The sequence below is a fragment of the Narcine bancroftii genome, chromosome 1 (genome assembly GCF_036971445.1).
Source record: "Narcine bancroftii isolate sNarBan1 chromosome 1, sNarBan1.hap1, whole genome shotgun sequence".
In the NCBI taxonomy this organism is placed as follows: Eukaryota; Metazoa; Chordata; class Chondrichthyes; order Torpediniformes; family Narcinidae; genus Narcine; species Narcine bancroftii.
Window position 1 is genome coordinate 458,064,556 of NC_091469.1, and position 23,623 is coordinate 458,088,178.

Consider the following 23,623-nt stretch of genomic DNA (forward strand, 5'->3'; position numbering starts at 1 on the left):
ATGGTCATGTACTTTGGTTATAGGGAATAAAGGGCAGACTATGATTTAGATGGGAAGAAAATTCAAATTTTGGAGATGCAAAGAAATTTAGGAGTCCTCATGCAGGATACCTTAAAGGTCGAATCGGGCGTGAAGGAGGTGAATGCATTGTTCAAACTCATATCTAGAGAGACAGGATACACTGTAAAGGCAGGAATGTGATGTTGAGGCTTTATAAGGCACTGGTGAGGGTTCATAGGATACAGTTTTGGGCACCTTATTTGAGAAAGGATGAGCTAAAACTAGAGAAGGTTCAGAGAAGATACACAAGAATGATTTGGCATATGAGGAACATTTGACAGCTCTTGGATTGTATTTCTTGGTGTTCTGAAGAATGAGGGGGGACCCCTTTGAAAGGTCTGGATGGAGGAGATGTGGCAAAGTTATTTCCAATGGTAGTGGAGTCTAGGACATGAGGGTACAGCGACAGGGTTCAAAGGTGCCCATTTAAAACAGTGATACAGAGGAATTTCTTGAATGAGACTCTGGTGAATCTCTGGACTTTGCTACCACTGGCAGTGGTGGAGGCCAAGTTGTTGAATGTATTTAAGGTAGAGGAATTTCTTGAATGAGACTCTGGTGAACCCTTGGACTTTGCTTCCATGGGCAGTGTTGGAGGCCAAGTTGTTGAATGTATTTAAGGTAGAGGAATTTCTTGAATGAGACTCTGGTGAACCCTTGGACTTTGCTACCATGGGCAGTGTTGGAGGCCAAGTTATTGAATGTATTTAAGGTAGAGGAATTTCTTGAATGAGACTCTGGTGAACCCTTGGACTTTGCTACCATGGGCAGTGTTGGAGGCCAAGTTGTTGAATGTATTTAAGGTAGAGGAATTTCTTGAATGAGACTCTGGTGAACCCTTGGACTTTGCTACCATGGGCAGTGTTGGAGGCCAAGTTGTTGAATGTATTTAAGGTAGAGGAATTTCTTGAATGAGACTCTGGTGAACCCTTGGACTTTGCTACCATGGGCAGTGTTGGAGGCCAAGTTGTTGAATGTATTTAAGGCAGAGATTGAAAGGTATCAGGATAAGTCATGGGGAGAATGCAGGAGAATGGGGCTGTGGTAGAATGTATCAGCTCATGATGTGATTTGATGGGTCAAATGGCCTATGTCTGCTCCTATATCTTGGTCTATTTGGATTCAAGGAGTGACAAATTTGAACATGTGCTTGTAGTAAATGCATGGAAGCTATTTACAAACATGAAACAAATATAAAACAGGAGACAGTGCACTGACTCACAAACTGTATGCAGGTTTCCTGAGCTACAGGTATCTACGGGAAGTACCCATAACTACTGAGAGTTGAATCAAACAGTACCCACCATCCTACCCCACCCTGCTCCCACCCCGTTCCTGATGTACAGGCTCAGTACACAGATTAAAAAAAGCTACATAGCCATCCTATGTATGGTGGTTGCCAAAACTGAACCCACACACCTCATAATTGGTGCTCCAGTGCTCCATGGGTCACAGCCAGGAGTGGACAAGGTGCACCCTCAAAGAAGAGCTCATTGCTCACATGTGCTCACTGTTATACACTTGGGAGCTAGAGTTTGGCTAAGGCATCAACTCACGTGACTTTAGGTGAAGACAATGATCAGTTTGAAAGTGATGTCACTGTGGGTGGATTTGTTTGTTATTCATGGACAAGGGGGAAATTACCTTTGGCCTATTTACTCTCTGACCAGTGAGGTGACTCTCCATGTTACAGGTAGGTAGGCACGCATGTGGTCAAATTTATGGGATAAATGTGTATATGCATTTTGATAGCCTCAAATAATTTTTCTGTGTAAAGTTATTGTGGGCAGTAGTTGTATTTTTACCTGCCATTCAACCTGGAAACTAAGTCACTAGGAGCTAAGTAACAAAATCATTGGGCTTGATGCTTGCCACATTTCTTTCTCTCTAACATGTTTAATCTTTCTCTGTAACTCAACTCCTGAAGACCCAGCAACATCCTAGTGAATCTTCTCTGTACTCTTTCAATCTTACTGATATCCTTCCTGTAGTTTGGCAACCAGAAATGCACAAAATACTCCAAATTTGACCTCACCAATGTTTTGTACAACCTCACCTTAGCATCTCCACTCCTGTGCTCAAAACTTTGATTTATGAAGGCCAAGATGTCAAAAGCTTTCTTTACAACTTGTCTACCTGTGGCACTATTTTCATGGAATTATGCATCTATATTTCCAATCCCTTTGTTCCTCCACACTCCTCACTGCCCTACCATTTACTGTGTATGTCCGACCCTAGTTTGTCCTTCCAAAATGCAAAACCTCACACTTGTCTGCATTAAATCCATCTGCCATTTTCTATCCCATTTTTCCAGTTGGCTCAGATCCCTCTCCAAGCTTCGAAAGCTTTATTTGCTGTCCAGAACACCTCCAATCTTAGTGCCATTAGCAAATTTGCTGATCCAATTTACCACATTATCATCCAGATCATTGATATAGGCAACAAACAACAATGGTCTCAGCACTGATCCCTGAGGCTCACCACAGGCCTCCAGTCTGCAAAGCAATCATCCATCTCTGCCTTCTCCCATTCAGCCAATTTCGAATCCAGTTTACAACTACTCCATGGATGCCTAGAGTTTGAACCTTCTGCACTAACCTCCCACATGGGACCTTACTAAAGTCCATGTAGACAAAATCCATAGCTTTTCCTTCATCGACCTTCCTGGTAAGCTCCTTGAACAACTCTAAGATTCATTAAACATGACCTACCATACACAAAGATATCTTGACTATCCTTAATTAGCCCTTGGCTGTCCAAATACTTGTATATCTAAACTCTTAGAACACCCACCAATAATTTACTCACTACTGATGTCAGGCTCACCTGCCTATAATTTCCTGATTTACTTTTGGAGCATTTTTTGAACAACAGAACAACAGGAGCTACCCTACAATCCTCTGGCACTTCACCCATGGCTAAATACATTTTAAATATATGTGTCAAGGCCCCTGTAACTTTGAGGTCCAAGGGAATAACATGTCAGGCCTTCTAGAGTGAAAGTATTTGTTGCTACTTGTATGTAGTGTGACACAGTATACAGAGATATAGATATGTTTTTAAGAGATAAATTGGGAAAGGTTTGTTAGAGTAGATTACATACAAACATTTTAAAACAGATGCCCCATGCTAGACATATCGGCTACATAGCATTTGCAAGAGATTTTGAAGGATGCTCAAGAGACTTCACTAATGGATTGCTGTTTTCAAAAGGCAAAAGATGAAAGAGTATGTCGGAGCTGCTATGTCTAGAAGAGAACTTGCTGTTGTAACAAAGTCATGAGGTTTTTCAAGCAGAGAGAGTCAAACAGGCTTTCTCTCGGAGAGTCAGAGAGAGAGAGAGAGAGAGAGAGATACAGAGATCACTTGACAGTGTTACAGCCAGCAGAAGTAGCTGGGACTGGAACAGGACAAGCTGGCAAGCCCATTTGGAAGACAGCCTGGGCAAAGCCCTTGTGGTTCATGCAAGAGGAGAGGATCGGCTGTTTCACTTGGAATAAGGGAAACAAAAAGGAACTCTGTGGTGACCTGAAAGAAAGAGGTTATCATCTAGAGAACCCTGAAGGGGCAAGTTTCATCAGCGAGACACTGATGGAAGTACATCAGTTGTGGATATCCTGGAACAACAAATCTCTCTCTAAAAACTGACAAGAACCTTCCTGAGTGGTAACCATTTACCTTTCAAGCACCAAACCCTGGTGAACTTAATAAATGTTAAATTCTGTGCACAGTATAAGAGTTGCCTGCAACCAGTGAACTTGGAGGAATGAGAAGTGAGATTGAACTGTGAACCCAAGAACTTTTCTGAATTTACACCAACATTACATGCACATGTGCTTAGAATTAAAAGGGGGTTAAGTTAGGTTAAGTAAGTCAATAGAGATAAGTTAAAGTGTGATTCTGTTTTCATGTTTAAAGATAATTAAAAGCAACTTTTCTTTGAGTAACCATTTGTCTTGGTGAATATTTATTGCTGCTGGGTTTAGGGGTCCTCTGGGCTCGTAACAGTAGCAATAATATTGGAAAGTTTTATTGTGTTTCAAATTATTCTGAATTGTCAGTATTATTAAATTGTTTCTAGCTGAAATAGCAATAAATTATATTTTCACTTTTCTGCAGGTTACTATTTATCCATGTTACCTGAAGGTGATTCAAAGGAATTTGCAATTCTACAAAGCTCTGTTTTCCTTCCTCCAAAGGATATTTGCCAGGTAGTTTCCTTTAAACTTTTGAAGAAAATTAGAGATCAAAATCAAACCAAAAGTCAATTATTCATGTGGGCATGCTCTGGATTTAATTCTCCATTCAAAAATAACAGGAAATTAAGTGAATTCTGCCTTTTTTCCTTGATAGATGAGATTTTATTATCAGTTTGGTCATGCCAGTGGAATACTTAAAGTCGGACTGTACCAACAACAAACTGGACATGTAGTGGATATTTGGAACCAAACCTTTGTGCAGGGAAGTCAGTGGAACAGAAAAGTGATCAGAATCAACAGTAAAGACAAATTTCAGGTATGGAGCTTCATAGGTATTTTGAATTATTTTGCTGATGAATTTCTCTTTGACAGGAGGCAGAAAGTGTCGAAATGAATGTTGTCATACCTCTCCTCCAAAACCATGTTTTCCATCCTGAGGTGGTAGACTTGTGCAAATGACACATCAGTTCTGGTACTTTTGCCAGTCAATCCTAAGGATAAGGACGCCTGACCCACTGGGTCTTCCGAGGAGGAACTTTGCAACATGATGGGGGGACAGTTTGGACTAATTTAGAGACTAGGATGAGAATTGACACATAAGCATGCAAGGAATGAGACCTAAGGATCCCATGTGGGCAGACGGAATTTAATTTAATTTGGCTGAGGGACCACGCACACATCTGCATGGATCGGAAGGAGGAGGAAAGTCAGAACTTTCAAGCCCATACTTCAGAAGACCTTTCAAGGAGCCAGCACATTGATAGTAACCATATTGATGCCAAACTATTTCCTCTCTTAAGGATGTCGTCAGATACTCTCTGAAGCTTCCACAGGCGGACTGTGGAAAGTATACTGACTGGATGCGTCACCACCTGGCTTGGCAATTCAGGTGCCCAGAAGGAGTCAGATTAGCTAGGTGCATCAAATATGTTTTTTACATAGCCGCTGTGTTTGGGAAATGATTCCCATTTTCCCACTATGCTTGCTGTGTAAAAAGCTCGGAACCAGAATGTGGGTCCCATTCCAGTTCTGATTTTTTTTCCCCCTAGACTCTGTACTTTTCCTGGAATGCCTGCAGAGTAATGTGCCCTGCAGGTATTCCGGGACCAACTGGCTAATGAATACGACGTTGATGAAGGCGACCAGTCGACGTCGACGCAGTGGCGTTGCATGTCCCGCCTCTTTACATTCTGCAATGCCAGTATGTGTCGATAATTGTGGACAGAAATGGAAATTTGCTGTTTTGGTGTTCCTGTGTGAACGACTAAAGCCTGGACGTTGGAGACTCTTCATAATAGTAAAATCCCGTGAAGTCCGTGCAAAAATCATAATAGCCTCCGTTGAAGACATCTATGTGAGGCATCGACTCAACCAAGTAGCCAACATCATAAAAGGGCTCCATCACCATGGTCAGAGCCTCTTCTCATTGCTACTTTTGGGCAGAAGGTTTCGAAGCCTGAAAACCAGCACCCCTACTTTCAAGTTCTTTCTAACAGCTCTTGAACCTCCCCTTGCTTCTTTAATGATAGACTGGTCCGACAGCACAAAAGGATTGTGTGCACTATTGCTTCATTTAGTTTTTGAACACGGATGACTGTGAATAATTATGATCCTTCTTGCATTTTTATTGTCTCACAATTTAATGCAATTAGTTTATTGTTTTTGCTTTATTTACAAGAACCTGTCTGGCTGCAGCAGAAAAGAATGTCAGTGCCTATATATATATTGTATAATAAATAAAACAATAAAGACATTTATCATCATTGTATTTGACATTAGGTCTCTTCTTGTTCCTGAACTGTTCTATGTTTGATGTTCTAATTAAAAAGTTACAGTATTGAGCAGTCAAGGGCTAATCTGGTATAATGAACACGAGTAAATGGAGAGTCGGCATAGAGATGAAAGTAAAAAGAAAATGAAAATATTTTTTAAAAACTGAAAATTCTGGAAATATTAAGCAGGTCAGGCCACATCTGTGGGAAGAGAAGTAGAATTAGCAGTGCAATCGTAATTGGGAAGGAGCTGGAAGAGAAGACGTTATTTCAACAATGAGTTTATGGTACGGATACAGATGAGGGAAAGTAGAATGAATTCCAACCAATCAATAGTTGAGGATGGGACACTGCTCAAGAATACCTTGGAATAGTTTACTCTGAGAATGAATAAACCAAAGATGAGATAGGGGGGGAATGAAGACCAAAGGAGTTGCAGATGCTGGAACCTGACTACTGAAAGCCAAACACTGGAAGAACACAATGGATCAAGCAGCAAAAGACTCAAGGCAATATTTTGGGTAGAGACGCTGCATCAGGACTTGAGAATGGGCCATTTCCTAATTTTCTTTTGCATGAATTTATTTATTTTTAAATGTAATTCATAACAATATTTTCACTGTGATGCTGCCACAAAACAACACATTTTGCAACAAAATTCATGAAAATAAATTCCAATTCTGATTCCAATGGATGATTTCACTGGCTGGAACTCTGAGACAAGCCTGCAGGATAGATGCATATGTTAAAATAAAGCTGCTGCTGTGAATAGAATTATGCATCTGTGGATCCTCAGTATATTAGCATGTCAGGCTCACAGAGAGCGGGGAAAGGAAAAACTGTGGCCTCACCCGTAGGAAAAAAAGCTCTGCTCTTTAAGGGCATCCTTCATGTTTAGCACATGCTGATCCCCAGGAGGATCAAGAACTGTGAAGTAGTTGGAGCAGTGATTGTAGGGTCAAGGAATTTTACAACCCTCTTAACACTTTAATTGATTGCAGTTAATATCAGCAAGAAACCTCACATCCAGGCTGACTCTCAGTGCTCCAGCCTGGCAACAGGTGGACCCCAAGTGCAACACTAGAAAATTCACTGATGGGATTAGATGAGCATCAGATGCACCCTCGGCTTGGCACTGTGTGAGCACTGAGAACTCAGCCTGGATAGTTGGTGGCATCTGAAGGTCACGGCCAACAGTGAGCTGGCTCCAAAGGTCTAGGTTCCAAGGAATGGGATTACAATAAGGGGAGTTTAGACCTGACCTTGAGTCTTTCACCCCACCCTCCTCCATATCATTGCAGTCACCTTTAGTGCAAGGCTTCAAGGTAATCTTGATGATTTTATCACTCTTACATTCATTGAAGGAGTTGTAGTTGTCATGGTGAATCCTGCCCCCACACTCACAACCTCTGTTAATTTAATTGGTATCCCATATCAGTGTCCTCCCTGTGGTAAGAAGTGTTTGTTTATGCTATAACCCTAAGACATCTACCTATTGATTGAAGTATTGGTTCATGAAGACAACATCTGCAGAATTAATTGATTTGCTTTAAATTCAATTAGTTCAGGAAAGGGTATTTAAACAGGACCATATGTATTTCCTTGTCTTAGGCTGGAAATTCTTCTTTTGTGATCTGGGTGCCGGTTAATTGGATTAGGCATAATAATACTTTGGCAGAGACAAGATAGGCTGAAGGGCCTTTTACTTCACTGTAGTCTTCTATGGTGCACCATTTCTTCTAATGGCTGCACCATTTCATCAGATGCAAGGATCGACAATGAGATAGACAACAGACTCGCCAAGGCAAATAGCGCCTTTGGAAGACTACACAAAAGAGTCTGGAAAAACAACCAACTGAAAAACCTCACAAAGATAAGCGTATACAGAGCTGTTGTCATACCCACACTCCTGTTCGGCTCCGAATCATGGGTCCTCTACCGGCTCCACCTACGGCTCCTAGAACGCTTCCACCAGCGTTGTCTCCGCTCCATCCTCAACATCCATTGGAGCGCTTACATCCCTAACGTCGAAGTACTCGAGATGGCAGAGGTCGACAGCATCGAGTCCACGCTGCTGAAGATCCAGCTGCGCTGGATGGGTCACGTCTCCAGAATGGAGGACCATCGCCTTCCCAAGATCGTGTTATATGGCGAGCTCTCCACTGGCCACCGTGATAGAGGTGCACCAAAGAAAAGGTACAAGGACTGCGTAAAGAAATCTCTTGGTGCCTGCCCCATTGACCACCGCCAGTGGGCTGATAACGCCTCAAACCGTGCATCTTGGCGCCTCACAGTTTGGCGGGCAGCAACCTCCTTTGAAGAAGACCGCAGAGCCCACCTCACTGACAAAAGACAAAGGAGGAAAAACCCAACACCCAACCCCAACCAACCAATTTTCCCCTGCAACCGCTGCAATCGTGTCTGCCTGTCCCGCATCGGACTTGTCAGCCACAAACGAGCCTGCAGCTGACGTGGACTTTTTACCCCCTCCATAAATCTTCGTCCGCGAAGCCAAGCCAAAGAAAAAGAGAGTCTTCTATGGTAACCATGTCTGCCTGTCCCGCATCGGACTTGTCAGCCACAAACGAGCCTGCAGCTGACGTGGACATTACCCCTCCATAAATCTTCATCCGTGAAGCCAAGCCAAAGGAAAAGAGTCTTCTATGGTTCGATCCAATCATAATATTCCACACTTTCATAATCTTACCATTGCTACATGCCATAAGATTTCAGGAATTAAATATTATAAGTGCTGAGAAACCCATCCCTGGTCAGAAGACCTAAAAGTACTGTACCGCAGTGTCAAAGTGTTGTCCTCTCACTCCAAAATTCATTCATAGACTTCAATGGAGTGAATTTTGGAAACCGTGTACAAAATGCTCTCCTTTTTTTCTTATTGTGAGCTTGCTGCTGTGCACCAGACATAAATTTCTGAGTAAAGCAGCTTCAACTAAATTCATGGTTCCCGACCTCAGAGAAAGTCCTTTGTTAATCATCTGATTTGTGACTTGATCATAGCCTATCCCTTTAGAAATTGTAATTCAATTGGAGAATCAACAGAGCTGAATTACTAAAAAAATATAAGTATTCGCCCATTTAAAGTACTCTTACATTTCAAATAATTATTTCTTAATGCTCTGTATGAGTTTTGTTTGATGTGCAATGAAATATATTAAATAAAAGTTATGTTCATCGGATTTCCACCCAGCCTCTGGAAAACAAATTCATTTTGAAGGGAAAATGTTTGGTGGAAATAAACCTCGACATTGATTTTTGAGTGGGCTTGTCTAAGACCAGCAGATCTGCCCAGCTGTCAAAATATGTGGATGTCATGGTTGACTACTGCTTAAGTATATTTCCAACAGCTATTGCCATGGAAACATTGGAAAGTGCAAGAATTAAACCATAGTGACCTTACCATGACATTCCACATGGCAATCATGCCATAATATTGTGAAAATAATTTGCTTACAAAATGACAGGAAATACTACCTAAATCAAACCCAACTCACAAATTAACGTTTAATTAAAGGTCCCCACTGTTTGCATTGGACTCTTCCTACATTGGACACTGCAGTTGGAAGGATTTAGCATTCAAATCTAGAATAAGTACATGAATCTCTAGAGGTTATTCAAACTAAATTCTCTGTTAGTATTGGTTGTTTTTCATACTTTTAAAATGCTGACAGCTTTTTGAACCTGTTCTTCAATAATGTAAACAGTGTATTACTTTCCCTTTTTTTAATATGCATTTTGTCATTCACAGGTTATAATCCAGGGAAGTATTATTGCTTACACTCACCCCAGTGAAGGGATCGCCATTGATGACATTTCCTTCAGTTACGGTTGCCTCTCTGCACCAGGTAACCATTTAAATAACCCTCTAAGTCATTGTTGAAGTTCAAACTATTAAGTTTGTCTCAATACTAATAGTTGTATTGGATTATTTCAGTTCTAAGTAACAACTGAGTCAACGTGATTGGAGAAAAGTATTAAGTTATTATAGTACTAAACTCTAAATGCTCTATCAGTATAGAGGTGTAGTTGGCTTGTGAAAGAAAATTATATAAAAATAAAATTAATTTGGAGTCTATCTCTGATCGGTATTCACTGATGATGTGATCTCATTGAACGTAAAGGAACTTATCCATAAATGTGAAGAGTTTTGAATTGTTGCATTGGTCTAAACTTTTTCCATCCATGGTCCTGTTTTTTAAACATTGTAATTTTGCCTACTTCTCCCATTGCCACTGACAGGTCATTCCTTCAACCACCACCCTCAGTGTGAAGGAGCTGCCCCTCAGGTTCCCTTTAGAACTTTTTTTTATCTTCTCTTCCCAGTTAAAACTTAAGCTCTCCCAATTTAGCCTCCCCTACCCTTGGTAAAGACTGTGATCATCCACTTTACCTATACATCTCATGATACTATTATGTTATCAGCTCTCAGCCTCCGTAAAAACAGTCCAAGACTGTTTGTCCCTTTTTATAATTTAAGTCTTCCAGACTCCAGCACATCTTTGTTAATCTTTTCTGCAGCTTCTCTAACTTAATCATATCCATGTCACCATATAGTCACCAGAATTGCACACAATCTTTCAGGTACACTCACCAACTCCATTCTTTAGAGTTTAGAAGGACAACCTTATGACCCATGAACATTGTAAACAACACATTTAGTAAGTTGGTTATATCACAGTTTAAGGGTCTAAGGAAATATAAGGAATGGGTGGACCACAAACAGTAGCAGCACAGGAGTTGCCAGTGATCATCTCCCTCCAAAACAGATACTATTGGGGCAGATGGCTCATCAGGGGAAGACCCCACCAGCCTTTGGCAGTGTGGGTGGCCCTGCTGCACAAGTAGGCAGAGAACAGAGTTTCAGGTTGTCGGGGATTTTACTGTACTCTTGCCCCACTCCCCACCATGTTGACTGCATAAGAGTAAGAGCAGGAAAGAAGTCATTAAGCCTGTCAAATCTGTATCAGCTGAATGCAAAAGCAATGCATCAAGTCCTGCCTCCTGTCTATACTGACAATAACCACAACAGCAGTTCGAGTTTAAGACAGCTTTTCTTTCTTCTTTGGCTCGGCTTCGCGGATGAAGATTTATGGGGGGGTATGTCCACGTCTGCTGCAGGCTTGTTGATGACTGACAAGTCTGATGCGGGACAAGCAGGCACAGTTGCAGCGGTTGGAAGGGAAAATTGATGGGTTGGGGTTCGGTGTTGGGTTTTTCCTCCTTTGTCTTTTGTCAGTGAGGTGGGCTCTGCGGTCTTCTTCAAAGGAGGTTGCTGCCCGCTGAACTGTGAGGCGCCAAGATGCACGGTTGGAGGCGAGATCAGCCCACAGGCGGTGGTCAATGTGGCAGGCACCAAGAGATTTCTTTAAGCAGTCCTTGTACCTCTTCTTTGGTGCACCTCTGTCTCGGTGGCCAGTGGAGAGCTCGCCATATAACACGATCTTGGGAAGGCGATGGTCCTCCATTCTGGAGACAGCTTTAATAAACTAATATGTACACTAAGAGGTCTTGTCTCTGCAAGACAAACCTGGAAGGCTAGACTGTAGCTCTGTAGCTTTATATAGAAGGTCACCGGGATGACCCCTGGTGACCAAGTGGTGTAATTACATATCACCAGACTGTCTACTCAGCAAAGCCCCTCAAATTCTTTCATTCTAGATATTTGTACAGCTCCTTTATGCAAAGTTTATGACAAGGACATGAATAGGTAGGAAATGGAAGATATAGAATGTACATAAACAGATAGGGTTATTTTAAATTGAACTTCTTTAGTTAGAGATCCGTGGATCTGTGGAACTCACTGCTGCACGAAGCAGTGGAGGCCAGATCACTGGGAGTATTTCAACAGGAAATGGATAAGTACCTCATTAGTCAGGGTATCAAAGGATATGGGGAAAAGGTTGGAAATTGGAACTAGGTGTGAGCATAACTAGCTTAGTGTAGAGTCACGGAACAGATTCGATGGGCCGAGTGGCCTGCTTCTGCTCCTTTAACTTGTGAACTTGTGACAAAGGTCCTATTCCTTCACTGTACTGACTCAGTGTTCAATATCCTGACATGATAGTTCCAGAAATTTCTGTTCTCATTTCAGACTTCAAACATTCATGGACATTTGCATTTTTGTTTATTTAGGATGTAATGCAAAATTTTTTTAAAAACCCACAATGAAGTCTGTGCCTAAGTATTAATGAAGTGATCCAGTTAGGACTTGCAACAGGTAAGGGGTGTAAACTGGTGAGGGATGTCAACCCCTATTGATGGTCAGGTTGGGAACATTGTTCAAACTTCTACCCATTTCCACTTCTATAATCAGCTAAGGAATCAGGAAACTTCTGTGCAAGAGGCTCCCTCACTCTTACCACCTTTTACCTCCTGCTTTTGGGACTGTGTTCCTTCTCTTGCCCCTCTCCCCACCATTTTGTTTGGGAGCCTGCCCATGTTTTGTCATACCTTGATGAAGGGCTCAAAGCTGAAATGTTGGTTTATCTTAAAGTAAACTGCACCTCACATAGATGTCTGTAATGGATGAGTGATCAGAGCCTGTGATGGAACTGGCTATGTTTGCTAATTTCTGCAGCTCAGAATTCCTGGCAACTTGTATTCCCAGATGAGGCTGTGATGTAACCAGTCAATATGATTTCCACAGTTCACCTGGAGAAGTTTGATGAAGTATCCATCAACCTACCACATCTCCTGAGAGAATGTAAAGGGGACTGCTGTGCCTTCTGTATGGCTGTCTCGATATTCTGGCCCCAGAGAAGGTCTCCTGAGGTATGGACACTTCTCTGGCCTCAAATGGGGCTCCTGGAAGGTGTATTGCCTCCTGGGTTAGAGATGTCTTCGAGTGGCTGCAGGAAATTCTGAATGGGAGGATAAACAGCCAGTCGTTGTGACTCCTATTGGTACCAATAATATATTTTGAGTGTGTAGTGAGCACAGTAGAAAGAGGGGAGCAGGTGAATGTTGTAGTAACAACACACCAAAATACTGGAGGAACTCAGCCAACTCAGGCACAAAATGTCAGCAATATATCTTTGCCTCCTATAAATGCTGAAAATTATTGCTAAGTTCCTCCAGCATTTCAGTGTATTTTTATGATAATCTACAATCACTTGGTCTTCATACTTATGTGATTCACTCAGATTAACGTTGTACACTTGGATTCCAAGAAGATGCTTGGTTAGGTGCCTCATAAAAGACTCCACAAGTTAAGGATGCATGGTAGAGGATTGGCTAACTAATAGAAGGCAAAGAGTTTGGATAACTAGACGTTTCTCTGGTTGGAAATCCGTGGAGATCAGAGTACCACAGAGGAAGGAGCTGGGTCCATAACTCTTCACAATGACTCAGAAGAGAGGACCGAGCGTAATATGTCAAAGTTTATCGATGACACTAAAGTGAGTGGAAAGATAAATTGTGCAAGGATGTCGAGAGATTGCAGAATGAAATAGATAGGGAAAGTGAGTGAGCAAGGGTCATCTTTTTGGAGGTAAAATAGTTTATTATTAAAAGGGTGAAAGATTGTAGTGTGCTGCTGTGTAAAGGGACTTTGGAATGATTGAGCATGAATCGCAAAAGGTCGCTTTGCAGGTGCAATATGTAATCAAGAAGGTGTTGGGGTGAAAAATGAAAGTCTGAAGTCACTGTGATTATAGGAACTCCACAGGTCTTGCAGCGCATATTGGAGATAAATACACACACACACACACACACACACACACACACACACACACACACACACACACACACACACACACACACACACACATTCAGCATTTCTTCAAGGTATGAGTAAAGAACAGATATGGTCTCAATTAAAAGAAATGGCAGGGGGAGGATTACAGTCAAACAGACAAAAGGATGTGGAGAGGAAGCCAGGACAGAGGAATGGTGAGAATTGATTGGGGGATAGGGCTTTTTGGCTTGGTGAATACAGAGCTGGGGCAAAGAAGATGGAGGGAAAAGGGAAGTGAGAGAGAGAGAGGGAGGAAATTAGAATGTTGAATTTAAGAGCAGGAAGGTTCGCCTGCAACCATACAGGTTACTATTGAGGCCACACCAGGAATACTGTGTGCAGTTCCTGTCTTGTAACTAGAGATAGGATAGACTAGCTTTGGAGGCAGTGCAGTGGAGGTTCACCAGGATGATTCCAGCAGAGAGGGGATGAGCCTATTGAAGAGATTGAGTCACCTAGGACCATACTCTCTGGAATTCTGAAGAATAAGAGAGGATCTTATTGAAATACATTAAATTATGGAAGTGATAGAGATGATAACAGCAGGAAATTTATGTTTTGAGGGAGTAGATTTAGGACAGAGATGAGGAGGAACTGCTCTTCCCAGAGAGTAGTGAATCTTTGAGATTCTCTGCCCAAGGAGTTGAAGCCACCTCGTTAAATATTATGTTGGATGTAGGGGTTACTTCAAGATTTGTGAGATGAAAGGGCAGAATTTGCTGTTTAACCACATTAATAGTTGAACCACTATGAAAAGAAAGAAGAAAATAAACAGGTGCCAAGAAAAATTAAAGAAATTTAATCTTGCCAGATTAAATATGAGTATTTAAAGGAAAACCTGAAATTCACCCACTTCATAAGAGTTCTGTGAGTAGGAGGATCAACTACAAATTACAGTTGAACAACCTGTCTAATCTCTCAATTCGTTCAATATTTTCCTTTCCCTGTCCTGTCCTGCGAATAAAAGCTGAACATTAGCTGCTGGATTGATTAGTATTTGGAATTGACTACAGTATCATTGTTTCACAGGGTTGATGAAAACAGATACATTCAATAAAAGCCTTGAGAGAATGATACAGATTAAAGCCTGTTTACAATTAATCTCTTCGCCAGGAAATATAATCTATCTTCCCAAGATATCTCTGACACTCTTAAATCAGATCAGAAATATTGAAGTCCAAATTAAGATCAGCCACATTTTATTGATAGATTTATTTTTAGTGTTTCAAGCCTTGATATTGCAAGGATAAAATCATTATAAATATCAAAGGGATAATGGAAAATGTGTTCCTGATAATGTGGACAGACTTATCAGGGAATATGGGGAAAATATGATCTGCATTCTTTACTAAAAATACCATTGTCAAATGTCCCAAGGAATATGCTTTTTTTTCTGGTCAGGCTGTGAACAATATTAACTTTGTCAATATTAATTAGGTTTCAAAGACCTCAGGAACATCAATCCATTGTACCAGATCAGCAATTCAGTTCGGTAATGGTTGATCAGTGCTTTAAATAACCAAGTTCATCCTGCTTTCTTTAATATCATTGCTTGACAGAAACATCAATCTGAATTTTCAAGTTTTCTTTTGACCAGTCAGTATAACCTTTTGGGGTGACAGAATTTCAATTTCTGTAATTAAGTTCTTCTACATAAATAAAAAAATAATAAAAAAATTGATAGATAGATAAATAAATAAATAATTGAGTAAAGTCTGATGGCAAACAGCGAAACAAATGTAAGTTTTAGCTGAACCCTTCTGCCAGCATCTCACGTGTGTAGCCATGGTTTAATTGAAAGCAAGCCAAAGACATTCCAAATTTTTCAATTTATCAATCTCATGACTCTGCTTTAAAACATAGGTTCTTATCATAAAGTCAATTTGACACATTCACGGCGAACAATTCTTGGCCATGTTAGGCCCATACGCCTCTGATTCCCGTCCCATCTGTGTAGCTTAGATAAGTTTTTTTAAGGGAAGCTTGTAAAAGAGGTCAGTCGGAACTGAGAGCAACCAAAATGACTTCCACAGAGTTTGTTGACAGCCATGTGATTGTTGATAGGCTTCAGAATCTAGTATCTCTATGGATACATTATTGGTCTAGAGAATAGAGATCTGACTCGTTGATTCTGGGATATTATTTGAATCCACACAATTGCAGGGGGGTGACTGGTACATTTGGAGTGAACAAAAAAATCTATCTTCAGTAATGACGGCATGAAATTTGGGATTATCATGAAAAAAATCCACCAAATCTGCTGCCCACTGTGGATTTGCTCCAGATGTAATTCTGGGACTCAACAGCACTCCTCAGTCGGGTCACTCGGGTGATGATGATTCACTTTATTGTCATTGTACCAATAAACCAGCCAAAGAAATACAATTAGCATCGACCGGAAGTTAAAAAAAATAGCCCTCTATACATTAAACTAAAACGTTCAATTAAAACCTGTGGTGAATGTCTGCCAAGCTGCCTGTCTCGCCTCTGGCGAGCCTTGCTGTACTAACATTGGCTGTGCATTATCTCTACTGTTGAGGACACTCCCCTTGGGTATAACTGTGTCTGCACCTATTATCTTTCATTATTGTACCATGAATTCCTGCTAATAAAAGCCATGATATTGTTTGACTACATTGTCTTTGTCTACTTCATCAACTGGCACTTCAAAACCAACAACAACACTATTCTAAAAAGGACAGATTTTACAGTGTGAGTCAGGACCACTCAGGGCTGTGATTCAGTGTTCAACATCATCCCAGCTTTACAAAAGAATTGAAAGCTCCTGCCTGATGGGAGAAGATTAAATAGTCGGAGATTTGGGCACACTGCTCAGACATCGATCCCTATAGATTTTTTTTGATGGTTGGCAAATGGATGCCAATAATCCTTTGGGCAGTTTTCACTACCAGCTGGAGTGCCTTCTGATCTTGTGCAAGACAATTCCCGTACCACACCGAAATACCAATGGTTAGCACGCTCTCAATCGTGCATCGGTAGAAATCCAACAGTATCCTGGGACAGAGGTGAATTTAAGAATTCAAGGACCAAGTGAGATCTTCAGAGATATGAATGCCAAGGAATTTAAAGCTCGATGAACATTCCACCACCACTCCATTGATATATGTTGGGACATGAGTGTGGCTTCTGGCATGCCTGAAGTCCAGGATGATCTCCTTGGTCTTTTGAGTCTTGAGTGTCAATTTGTTATCAGCATACCATAAGGCCAGGTGCTGAACTTCATCCCTATAAACCATTTCAACACCCCCTCTAATCAGGCCACCCACCATGGTGTCATCTGCAAATTTGATTATTAAATTTGTGCTATATAACACAGTCGGAGGTAAAGATGGAATACAAAAGGGGGCTCAAACACCACAATAGTATTCAGGGTAAGAATGGGAGAGAAAGTATTGCCCATCTTAACAGATTGAGGTCTGTTACTTAGGAAGTCCAAAATCCAAATACAAAAGGATGGGATGATACCTTGCAGACAAAGTTTGGTTATCAGCTTAGAGGGGATAAGTGTTGAAAACTGAGCTATAGTCAATAGTTAGAGTTGACCAAATAAGTCAAAGTGAAGCACTGTTGAAATGGCATCCTTGGTTGATGTGTTAGTATGGTAGGCGAATTGATGAGAATCCATAGTGGCAGGCAAACAGAATTTCAGGTGAGATAAAACCAACGTCTCAAAACACCTTGTGATGTTGGGGGTGAGTTCAACTGGACGTGAGTCATTTAGACTCATAGTGGTAGAGCGCTTTAGCACAGACACAATGGTAGAAGTATGAAAGCTCATTGGAAACACTGCGTGGGCTAGAACAGATTGAAAATATCCGTAAAAACCCCAGCCAGCTGTTCTGCACAGGCCAGGTATGTCATCTAAACCAGCTGCCTTCTGTACATTCACCTCACTCAGGGTGGCCCACGCATCAATGATGGAGATTGAGAGAGGTATTTCATCGAGTAAAAGATCCACCTTGAAGGTGGCCTCCTTATTCTCTTGGTCAAAGCGAGTATAACAATAGTAAAGCTCCTCAGAGTGCGAGTCACAGCTAGAAGGAGGTGCAGTACTAGATCACCTACAGTTGTGATAATCTGTGTGCCCTGCTCATGTGCCGAGGCTCCGAAGGTATGAAATGCTCTTCAATATTTTGTTTGTTTATATAGTTAGCCTGAGAGATTCCCCTCCTTAAATTGGTCCTGGTTAATCCATAAGTCTCCCAGTCTCCAGATCTGAAGGGTAAATATCTGTCTTTGAGCAAAAGGTGATCCTCACTGTTCATCCATGGTTTTTGATTCACAAATATTTTTATTTTCTTCTGTGATGTCACTCCAGCCACACACTTGTTGATATACTCAAGGACAGCACTGGTATATGAATCGATATCAACCTGAGAATCTACTGTTAGCATGAACAGCAAACACACTCCAGTCAGTATATTGAAAATGTTGTTGAAGAACAAAGTCAGCACCCTCCAGCCAGATTTTAGCAGCCTTCCTTATGGGTTTTTCCCATTTAATGTCTGGCCTGTACTTGGGAACCATAAATAATGAAAGATGGGTGATAAGAGTGTGGCCAGGACGGGATGATTTTCCCAGGGAAGGGTTGAGGTTGAATGCACGCATTGACAATAACATAGCATCAGATGTGAAAAAAAATCTCCCTTGAATCCTATTAGAGAAAAGAACAGTGGAGGTGAGGGGGAGAATTTAATCACATCCCCAATTTGTAGCCCAAATTAAAATAACAGCCTGCATTTCCTTCAATGCTAATCCAAATTTCTCTTCCTGTGAAGTCTCTGAAGCCTTTGTTTTTCTCCTGGTAATGCCATCACGGCTTACAGTTTAATTTAAAATTACTTAGAATAGAAGAAAGAGTGTGATATTTCACTGATTTTTGTTTTACTGTGGAGATGAATTATTTGCACATCATTCTTAGACAAATGCGATAGGTCAATACTAGAAATTTTCTGATTCAATGAGCATTGTTTTCTTTGTACCGAGTTCGTTGTAAATCAACGTGGCTCGGAAATAGGCCCACAGGCCCAGCTTATCCATCCCCTCCTGCTTTCGTCCCACTTGCCTGCAAATACCCTCTATCCAAGTTTTTCTTAAATGAAGCTAATTTACATCCATCATAAGGAAGAAAAGCATATTTTCTAGTTCTAAGAAAATCCCAACAGAATTATTTTAATGGGACACTCAGAGCCTGAGAAATAGGGTGTGTTTGCTCTACTCAGATTAACCCAATTTCAACTGCACAGCACATTTATGTAAATTTGTCCTTTCCCTGTATTATATAACTTCAGATGTGGGCCACATATCAATCAAAGGAAATTACTTAATATTCCCTCTCTTTGCATTTGCTAAGAACTGTGAGTTGGCTGTGGGACAACCTTTTCATTCTGCTAACAATGAGGTAAAGGTAAAAATAGGTGTGAAAGGTTGCCCCGGAGCAGAAAACTGCTTATTACTGTTACACAGTCACTCAGTAATATAAATCTGGGTGAACCACAAAAGTTTGCAGATGCTGTGATTATAGTAAAACACACAGAGAAATGCTAGAGGAACTTAAGTCAATTCAAGTCACCTTAATTTATCGTTTATATCTTTCTTGCACGGGAAAGACAAGATAGTGTTTCTCCAGGACCACAGAGCATCTTTACATAAATATGTTAGAATAGAAGTTAAACACATAAAATATTAAAACGCGGGTGGTCTCACAGCATCCATATATTACTGATATTTTGAGTCTAAGCCCTTCTTCAAGGTATATGTTGTTCTATATCTTTACCTCCTTTTGGATAGTGACACCAAGTGACTTCCTCCTGTTTGTTTGGTGATATAAAGCTGCCTGTGTGGATTCCACTATTGAAACCATTGATCACTTTTGTACAATCTATACCAGTGGTTCTCAACCTTTTTCTTTCCACTCACATACCACTTTAAGTATTCCAAATGCCATAAGTGTTTTGTGATTAGTAAGGGATTGTTTAAGGTGGTATGTGGGTGGAAAGAAAACATTTGATAACCATTGTTTTAATTGTATCTAATTGACTCATTATGTGCATGGTTTCATGACTCCAAAGGAAATGGGCTAATGACAATTTTTCTCAAGCAAAATATTTCAGCAACAATTGGGTCTAGAGCAGTAATTCTCAACCTTCCCTTCCCACTCACAGACCACCTTAAGCAATCCCATATTAATCAGAGCACCAATGGCATCTGGATTACTTAAAGTGGTCTGTGAGTGGAAAGAAAAGGTTGAGAATCACTGAATACCTTCACCACCTTTTAAAAGGCCCAACTCTACCTCTTCAATCTCTTAAGTGGAAATTTATTGCAAGTAATTCATAATCCATAAAATTAAACAAAGATCATAGCTTTTCACTTGGGCTAGCTGGCTGAATTTTACAGAGAACAGAAAAGGCTGTGTGCCAAAATAATCGCACCATATACAAATAAATAAGTCAAGATATGTGACCACACTGTGCTGAAGAAAATATGTGCGTGTGCAGTGGAAACTAGTTTAACCAGGGTTGAGCAAAGTCTTCCTCCTTCTGGGGCTCTGAGTGTCTCATGGAAAATTCTTCAGGGATTTTCTTTGAACTAAAAACTGCTTTCATCCCAATGCTATTCATCTATCACTGCATCCATTTTTGGCTTTGCGTGGTTTTCAACCAAATTGGTCAAAAACACAACAATGTTCTAAATCACGGAATTGCTGGTGGTGTTTGCCACTCTGAAACTGTATTAATTAAGGAAGCAGTCCATCTTAAATTATAATTGTTATCAAATAGCTTCTGCAAACTTGAGGCTTATTCTTTGGATTGATGATATTCATAAGAACAGAAGAAATAGGAGCAGGTGTAGGCAATCTGGCCTACCGACCCTGCACTGCCATCCAATAAGATCATGGCTGATCTGATGATAGACTCACCTACACCTACCAGCCTTTTCCCCATATCCCTTAATTCCCCTATTATGTATCAAACTATCCAAACTTGATTTAAATGTATTTACTGTGGTAGCCTTCGCTGCTTCAATGGACAGAGAATCCCTTCGATTCATTGCTCTCTGGGAAATCAATTCTCCTCATCTTCGTCCTAAATCTACTATCCTGATGTTAATGACCCCTAGTTCTAATCTCACCTACTAGAGAAAACAACTTACCTACCTCTATCTTATCTATGCTTTTCATAATTTTATACATTTCTATTAGATCCCATCTCATTCTTCTGCAACACCCCCCCCCCCCCCGAATATTGTCCCAGATGACTCAATCTCTCCTCATAGGCTAGTCCCCTCATCTCTAGAATCAACTTGGTAAACCTCCTCTGCATCGCCTCCAAAGACAGTACACCCTTCCTCAAATAAAGAGAGTAGAACTGGATGCAGTACTCCAGATGCAGGTTCACCTGTATAATTCTCCTGCTCTTAAATTCAATCCCTCTAGCAATGAAAGCCAGCATTCAATTTGCCAGTAGCACCTGCAAACCAACCAATTCATGCACAAGCTCTCCCAAATCCTTCTGTACAGCAGCATGGTGTAATCACTTTCCATTTAGATATTCCCTCCAAAGTGGATATCCTCACATTTATCAACATTGTCCTCCATCTGCCAGACACTTGCCCACTCACTTAACCTATCTAGATCTCTCTGCAGACTCTCTGTATCCTCTGCAGAATTTGTTTTTTCCATTAAATTTAGTGTCTTAAGTAAACTTAGATGAAGGACAGTAAGAACATGCTGAGGAGTAATTCTATACTCAAGACTTCCAAGTTTATTATCACATATGCTGAGGAACAGAGACAAAGGTACTTCTGTTGGCAGTCAAACTAGTCAAGCCGAACATCATACAGCAGAGAAAACACAGTACAGAATTTACAGAGAAATGTTAGTGAAGCGTAAAGGCAAAATCACTTCATTTGCATGAGATTCATTCAGGGGTCTAATAATGCTGGGAAAATAACATGTCCTTGTATCTTGTATTGCATGATCTCGCAATTGCGAATCTTCTTCCCAACAGGAGGAAGGTTAAGAGAGTATGGCTGGTGGTATGAGATTTTACCTGCTTTTCCAAGGCAGCAATCAATAGAGTCAATGGAGAGGAGCACCGCAGTTTCTTATGGCTTTGGTTGGAGCAGTTCCATTTGCTACACAGTGATCCACCCTGACAGGATGCTTTCCACAGTGCATCTGCAGAGGTTGCTGAGAGGCACAGGCAGCCTGTCAAGTTTCCCCAGGCTTCTGAGGACATAGAGGTGCTGGTGCGCCTTCTTGGTCACCACTTTGACGTGAGTGAACCAGGACTGGTCACTGGAAATGTCTGTGCTTAGGAACTTAAGGCATTTCACCATCGTAAATAAGGTGGAGGGTCATAGTCTTTTTTCAAAGTTAATGAAGTCTAAAACTACAAGATGAAAGGAGAATAATTTAAAGGTGACCTGCGAGGTAAGTTTTTCACAATAAGGTTAGTGGCCCTATGTACAAAGCTACAGAAGAAGAGTTAGAAGCAGAATAACAGAGACACTTAAACAGGTACATAGATTAAAAATCTATATTTGGAGGGATGTAGGCCGTGCGCAGGAAAATAGGATTAGCTCGGGTAGACACCTTGGTGAGCATTGATGTTTTGGGCTGAAGGGCCTGTTTCTGTGCTGTATATTTCTAAGACTCTACTTCCATTTCACTAATGCAGACAGGGGAGTGAGCTTCATTCTTCAGCAAGAAGTGCTTTTAATGTGTTTTGTCTCAAAGTTGGAAAATATCAAAATGAAACATGGGCATCAGAGAAATGCTTTCACTTGGAATGTGGGATATGTTTAGAATTCTCAATCCCAGATAATTCAAATCGGCAATTGAGAGCCGTCTTTATATTAGAGGAGTCAAAGGGATCAGGCAGAAGGCAGACAAATGTTGAAAGGCAGCTAAGGATTTAAAGGCCAAACGGCACATGGCTGCTTCTAATTTTAATGCTCAGGTTTTCATTGGTGAAAGATATTACAGAGAGTTGTGCTGACCTTGTGGGGAGCAGGCCCAGAGGACTCATTGCCAATGTTGACATTCACCTCGAGTTTCAGTGATCAATATTTGGACTGCAATTAGGAAGTCCACATTAGGTGCTGTGATCTTCAACATAAAGCTTTTAACTGAGTGTAGTGCAAATAAAAGCTCTCACACTGGAGGGAGAACAAATGCCAGCCATCAGCAGAACACACTACCAGTGAATCCCAGTTCACTGAATTCACCCCTTCCTGCAGAATTTAGGGTCTGTGAATGAAAGCAGAGAACATGGATTCAGAAAAAAATATACAGTTATTTACAAATTTACAGATTTAAGTGGTCCGGGTGGTCTGGAGATCCTGGTAGAGCACCTTAACACCGGGGGTGGGGTGGGGGGGCCTTGGATTCCTTGGGTCTCCTGGTCCCCTTGTAAGGGAGGAGAGGCAGGCTGGGATTCCAGCTCTATGGTGGAGGGGCATGCACTTTCCTCCTGAACCAGATCCCCTGAGGCAGGGCACTTGAGGCAGTGGACCCTCTATTCCGGCAGGTAGCAGATTGCTAATGGAAATGGTGTCCTCTCTGCCATCCAGGTACTCCATATAGGCATACGTGGGATTGGTGTGGAGCAGTTTCGCCCTTTCCACCAGGGGGTCAGTCTTGCTTCTCCTTCATGTGCTCCCTGAGAAGGACTGGAGCAGAAGTGATGGGCCAGACTGGGATTGCAGTTCCTGATGCCGACCTTCTTTTAAAAATGAATAGGAGCTTGTGAGGAGTAGCGTTGGTTGCAGTGACTGGATGGAATGGAGCGCCATAGGCAGGACTGAGTCTG

At 41.2% G+C, this 23,623-nt stretch overlaps 1 protein-coding gene across 1 annotated transcript in view; it reads left to right on the top strand.

Annotated features, from left to right (window-relative positions):
- The first annotated feature begins 4,413 nt into the window (after positions 1-4,413).
- The window catches only part of malrd1 (MAM and LDL receptor class A domain containing 1), a 318,021-nt gene continuing 298,811 nt past the window's right edge, over positions 4,414-23,623 (top strand). Inside the window, exons 1-2 of the mRNA XM_069914667.1 lie at positions 4,414-4,575; positions 9,798-9,894. Of these exons, the coding sequence (XP_069770768.1) occupies positions 4,414-4,575; positions 9,798-9,894 (259 nt within the window). The remainder of the gene's footprint in view (positions 4,576-9,797; positions 9,895-23,623) is intronic.